Genomic DNA, 6117 nt, shown 5'->3' on the forward strand with positions numbered 1-6117 from the left:
AGCACCGCCTGGCCCCAAATCCTTCGTGGCCCCAGAGCACGGCTCCGGAGCGCAGATGAAAGGCAAGACGCTGTGTGCCGGCCTCCGTCTGTGTGTGTAAAGGGTTTATAAATCTGTCCCCAGGTCAGGAAATCTCCCGCGCCTTTCAGATTTAAGAGAAGTTGCCTTCCTGTTGTATTCCCAGATAACGCGGCTCTGATCGAGCCCACTTGTAAATAGCTTAATAGATTTAATCAGTTCCTTTGGAAAATGGTGTCGTTTCCGCGAGGGTTTCGTACGGGCCGGTGGGGAAAAGCTCGGACGGGGCGGCCGCAGCTCCGTGGTGAGATTTGCGGCTCCCACCTCCTCGCCCGCGCCGCGATCCCGCTCCAAGCAGGAAACCCAGGCAGATCCCGACCCCGCAGAGCTGGCGCTCGCGACCCGACGAGAGTCAATAGGAACACCCAGGCACGTGGGCGAGCGCTGCCGACCTGCACAAACACCCCGGCCTCGGATCCCCGCTGTTTTTTTTTTTTTTTCCCCCCCCAAGGAGCACGGGGGCAGCCCCAGGAGCCGCGTTCGCAGCCTGGCCCCCTGGCTTTTGCTGGCAGCGCCGAGAGGAAATCCACAATCAGTGGAAGCAGAGCCCATGTCAGGGGGTCAGAATCATAAAGGAATTGAGCGGCTAAATATATTCCTCGGGGGCGCGGCGCAGGGCTGAGCTGGGCAAGGGGCTCGGGTGGGGATGTTCGGTCCCGTTGCCCTCCCTGCACGTGCTTCGTCCTAGCTGGGGGGGGGGACGATTTTCCTGCACCAAACCGGGATTTAGGGTTTGTTCTTGGGAAATACGATGAATATCATCGTGATGGCGATGCTTCCAGCCTGGCCAGGCTGGGGTGGCTTTGCTCCGTAAAACGCAGCAGGAATTAAAAAGGCCCCAAAGCATCGTGGTGGCCCTACACCTCCTCATGTCCCAGGGACGAGCTGCGGGGACCGACGGGGGATGCTGCAACCCCTCGGGGCCGTGCCCAAATCTATCCCCGGCTCAGGAGCCCCCCAGGCTGGCCAAGCACCCACCGCACGCCCGCCGGGTCCCCATTTCCTCCCTTTCTGACCTGGGATTTGGGGTAACCGGGTGAGAACCCGCACGGGGTGCCAAAACGCGGGGTTCTGGTTGGAGCAGGGGGGCATGGTGGAAAAAACGGGACGCCCCTGCAGAACCCACACCCCGATTTCCCCTTGCAAACGGGCACCCTGCAGCTTGCCCAGACCTGGGGAGGGGGCTTGGAGGGGCTCGACCCGACTTTTGCACCCCTGCGGGAACCCTCCTTTTGGGGCCATTTTCCTTTTTCCTTTTCCAGCCTCCCCCTTCCCCCCCCCCAAAAAAAAATAAAAATAAAAAAGAAATCTCGGTGCCTGCAACCCCTCACCCTGCACTCCAACCAGCCTTGAGATTTATTTTTTATTTTTTATTTTTTTTATTTTTTTTTTAGGGGGAGGAATGAATTTGAATTCACCAGCCTTGAATTTTGGGGACAGGACCACTTCCAGCAGCCCTTCCCCGCTCCCCTCCGGCTGCGCTCGCTCCTCCAGCAAGCCAGCTCCAATCCGTCCCCGTACAAAGAAATAAATATTAATAAAGCTGTTACCAAAAAGGGGAGGGGGAAGCGGGAGGGGGGGGGTGCTTTTGGGGTGCTGCCTCCCTCCTCTCTCCCCCTGGGGGGGGGGGAGCGCAGGGCAGAGGGTGGGGAGAAGTTTTCTTCTCCCGGCCGGGAGTTTGCAAACAAGGAGGAGCAGCGGCAGCCAGTCCCTTCGGTGTCATTGGAGGAGGGTTTTATTTTTTTATTTATTTATTTTTTTTTTTTTTCCAAGGAGCTCATAAATACCGGGGGGGAAGCCGGGCGGGAGGCTGGGACTGCGCGGGGACCCCGAGGGCAGCGCGGAGAGAGCATCGGGTGGAGGAGGAGGAGGAGGAGGAGGAAGAAGGAGGCTGGGGGAGGCCGGGGGGGTGGGGGGGGGGCCGGGCCATGGCTGCGCTGCTGAGCACCTACCCCTGGCCGGAGAGGCTGGAGGGGGAGGCTGCGGAGGGGCTGCAAGCGGGGCCGCCCCCGAGCCGCTGCCCCCCGGGGGAGAAGAGCGCCGAGAGCCGCATCCGCCGCCCCATGAACGCTTTCATGGTGTGGGCGAAGGACGAGAGGAAAAGGCTGGCGGTGCAAAACCCCGACCTGCACAACGCGGAGCTCAGCAAGATGCTCGGTGAGGAACCCCCGGGGTGCGGGAGGGCGAGGGGGGCGGCTCGGGCGGGCACCCACCGGGGGGTGCCAGGCTGGCACCCTGTGGTTTATGGGGTGCGGAGCCTGCCCGGGGTCCTGCGCCCAAAGGGTGGGCACCCAGCTGAACCCCCCATGGGGTGCAAAGCCCGCCTGGGTGCAGCACCCTAGGGTGCAAAGCCTCCTAGGCATGTTCCCTGCCGCCCCTGGGGGCACGACACCCCCGGGCTGGCAGCGCGTGGGAGCCCTGGGTGAAGCGCACGGAGGGACCCCCAAATTTTCCAGGCCTGTCTTTGCTGTCCCGCTTCATCCCCCAAACTCGCTGACCACCCTGACATCACCAGGGAAGTATTTTCTGCTGGGTCTTCTCAGGGATCGCAACCCATTTTGAATATATATATATATTTTTTTTCCCCACTCCCCATCCACTCTTTCCCCCTTTTCCAAATCTCTTGTGCGAGACCGAGGGCGAAGAACAGAAATAACCCAGCCCCAGACGGCCCTGAGAAAGAGCTGCCCGAATTGCAACACACTCTGCCCAAAGTTTGTGTTTCCCTGGGCAGTTCTGCGGTGTTTTCTTTGGTGGTTTGGGGTTTTCTCCTCGCTGGCTTTCCAGGCAGCATCTCCTCTTGCCGCTGTCAGTTCTGCTCTCACTTTGGCGATGGGAAGGCACCGAGCACTCTGAGGCGGATCCGAATTTCTCCCCCTACCCCCGAGGAAGGGATGTCCCCACCGCGGGGGGACAGCTCTGCTCGGCTCTGGAGTGGCAGCGCTGCGAGCAGGGAGCGGCGAGGTCGCGGTGCCCGGGGCCACCGGGACAGGGACACATCCAGGGGCACCACGTCCTGACCCCCTGCCCAGCCGGGCACGGCCACGGCCCCGCTCAGCAGCGCTTCCTCGCTGCCTTTTCGCCGGGCTCCGCGTCCCAGGGAGGCGTTGCAGGATCCGGCCCTGGCGCAGGGGGAGTTTATTTGCCCTGGTTTATTTGCAGTGGGGCTCGGCGCACCCTCAGCACGGCCTGACCCTGTCTGGGGACTCGGGATGGGGGGAGAAAAGTGGCTTCAACCTGGCTTCAACGCCTTCCCGTTGCCGTCTCCTCCTCCTGTGGAGTTTGCAGGACGAGTCCCCCGTTTTCTCGGGAAATGGGAGCCCCGACCCGCCGTTGGGTCGAGCGCCCGGAGAACGGTGGCCGCGGGCACTAAGTGGATTTTTGTTCTCCCATTTACAGGCAAGTCCTGGAAGGCGCTGAGCCTCTCGCAGAAGCGACCCTACGTGGAGGAGGCCGAGCGGCTGCGGGTCAAGCACATGCAAGATTACCCCAACTACAAGTACCGGCCCCGACGGAAGAAGCAGGTCAAGAGGATCTGCAAGCGGGTGGACCCCGGGTTTTTGCTGGGCAGCCTGACGCGGGACCAAAACGCCGTGCCCGAGAAGCGGAACTGCGGCCGGGCCGGGGGTGAGAAAGAGGGGCCGGGTGAGTACCCCCCTCGCCCGGGGCTGCCGCCCGTCCGCGGCTACCGGGATCCACCGGGCAGCAGCAGCGGCACCAGCGTGGACACCTACCCCTACGGGCTGCCCACCCCTCCCGAGATGTCTCCGTTGGACGCCATAGACCCCGAGCAGAGCTTCTTCTCCTCGCCCTGCCCCGACGAGCATCACCGCTCCCACCTCGCCGGCGGAGCCCCCTTCTCCCCGGAGTACGCGGGCAGCTCCCTCCCGTGCAACCACCATCCGCTCAGCCCCATGCCGCAGCCGGCCACCTGCATGATGCCCTCGGCCTCCGGCTGCCCTCCTCTTCCTCCTAGCAGCTACTACACGGCCGCCTTCCCCCCGCTGCAGCCCCCCGGCCTCCATGCCCACCTGGGCCAGCTCTCCCCGCCACCCGACCACCACGGCTTTGACACCTTGGACCAGCTGAGCCAAGCCGAGCTCCTGGGGGAGATGGACCGCAACGAATTCGACCAGTATCTCAACACCCCTGGCCACGGCGAGCACCACGCCGGGGCTTTGGCCAACGGACATGTCCCGGCGGCCTCGGCGGCCGGTGGCTCCCACGCGGCGGAGACCAGCCTCATCTCCGTCCTCGCCGACGCCACGGCCACCTACTACAACAACTACAGCGTCTCCTAGACCTGCGGCCGCCTGGACCGGCCGAGGAAGGACCCAACAGTATTACGAGGCGTTGGTCCCACGGGGACGTCGCTCGCCTCCCCTCAGGGCGTCCGAGTCCGAACCACGAGGGCCGTGGATTCTCCTCGGGGGCTTAGGTAAAGGATTTCGGTCGTCAGCTCACCACCGGGTGCAAAGCGTTGGGTGCCCTGCTCTGAAATGGCCAGGGGGAGTTCCTGCTGCCAAAGCCCCTCTTCTGAAGCAGAGATGCTCCTGGGAGCACGGGGAGGCTGCATCCCGTTTTGGGGCACCCTCAGCTCTGCTTTGGAGTTGGGAGGGTGGCGGCATCCCGCGAACAGCATGGACGAAACCCCTTGGAAGGGGAGAGCGGGCAGGGATGGGTGGGAACAAAAGGAAGATTTTGGTAAATGGACACAGGATCCACGTGCGTGCCGTGCCCCGCATACCTGCCCTGGGCTTTGAGCCCAGGTGAGCAGCGCTGCCCCACGTCCCTGCCCTCGGTGTTGGTGGTGCTGTGGCCACCCCAACCAGCCCAGACGCACCAGTAGGGTTAAACCTGCCCTGTCCCCAAATGCGTCACATTGTCCCAAGCAGTGTCTTCACCCCCGGGGACATCCCAGAGGATGGGGCAGTGGGAATGCTGCCAGCTCAGGGTGCAACCTCCACGTATGAGATCAAGGTTGCGGGGCAGGATCTGTCCGCTGCCAACACCCGCACGGCTCCCCCTTGGCCTCCCGGCAAAAGCGCTCCCAAAACGGGAGCAGGAGGGGCTCCGCTCCCCACCGGGCCAGGAAAACGTCTTCAGATGAGCACTTTGGCAAAGAGGTGATGATGTAGCAGACACGTTTTTATCAAACATCCTTTGAAGGCGAACGCTTAATGTTCCGAGCCGCAGTGCCCAATGCCTCCTCTAACTCCAGCGTATTATTGCCTGTAATAAAGCTGTACATTGATTTATTCCTTCCATTATTCCTCCCCTTGGATTTTGTATTGCTCGAGTTCTCTTTCTTTTCATAAAGATGAAGCTTTATTTTAAATCAGTTATATGACATGATTAATCTTAGTGTTTACTGTATGGCACTTGGTAATGATTAGTTAGTAGCGTGGCTATGATTTTCTGGTTTCAGTCCCAAACGTGTATTAATAATAATTGCAAATAATACTTAAAAAACACAACTTCACAAGTTTTTAAGCTAATACATTCCATCTTTTTTGTGTGACTCTATGCATTTTGAATGAGTGTAGATATGAGTTTGCATAAAATATTTAATTTAAATAAATGTTTTTATACGATGATTGTTTTATGATTTAAATTGCTGTAGCTATTGACAAAGTTTTCAAAGGAGAAACATTTCCTGTGCAAGTGCTATTATTTTAATTTTTTTGTTGTTGTTGTTTTTGGTATTTTCTGCCAAACTTTTCTACTTCCTTTTTTTTTTTTTTTTTTAATAAAAAAGATCTGTGGTTATCTTTACAAGGAGTGGGTCGTTTTCCAACAAGCCAACTTGAGGTGTGACTTACGTGTACCTTTACTTCTCACGGCGTGGCTGCGGGGCAGCACGCCATCCCCATGGGCTCGACCCCGTTTTTCTGGGTACAGCCTATTAACGCCGGGTCCTACAGAGGTGATCTGGTGAGGTTAGGTGAGGCTCTGCCTTTGGTGGTGGCGCTGATGGTGGAGAAGCGAGTTTCCCAATGCCCGTTGTGATGACTGCCTATGAGTGTTGGCTGGAAGGGG

The 6117-nt window shown here is 59.4% G+C and overlaps 1 protein-coding gene across 1 annotated transcript; it reads left to right on the forward strand.

Moving 5' to 3' along the window:
• The first annotated feature begins 1933 nt into the window (after positions 1 to 1933).
• Positions 1934 to 5821, forward strand: SOX7 (SRY-box transcription factor 7). The gene is made up of 2 exons (XM_048079355.2): positions 1934 to 2235; positions 3478 to 5821. The coding sequence occupies exons 1-2, from the start codon at positions 2007 to 2009 to the stop codon at positions 4377 to 4379; spliced, it is 1131 nt and encodes a 376-aa protein (XP_047935312.1). The 5' UTR covers positions 1934 to 2006; the 3' UTR covers positions 4380 to 5821.
• Positions 5822 to 6117: the final 296 nt, after the last annotated feature.

The sequence above is a fragment of the Anser cygnoides genome, chromosome 3, assembly GCF_040182565.1.
Source record: "Anser cygnoides isolate HZ-2024a breed goose chromosome 3, Taihu_goose_T2T_genome, whole genome shotgun sequence".
Classification (NCBI taxonomy): Eukaryota; Metazoa; Chordata; class Aves; order Anseriformes; family Anatidae; genus Anser; species Anser cygnoides.

Coding starts and splice junctions, on each gene's coding strand:
- SOX7 (XM_048079355.2), top strand. CDS start 2,007: ATGGCTGCGCTGCTGAGCACCTACCCCTGGCCGGAGAGGCTGGAGGGG. Junction 2,236..3,477: donor GGAGCTCAGCAAGATGCTCG/GTGAGGAACCCC, acceptor TCCCATTTACAG/GCAAGTCCTGGAAGGCGCTG.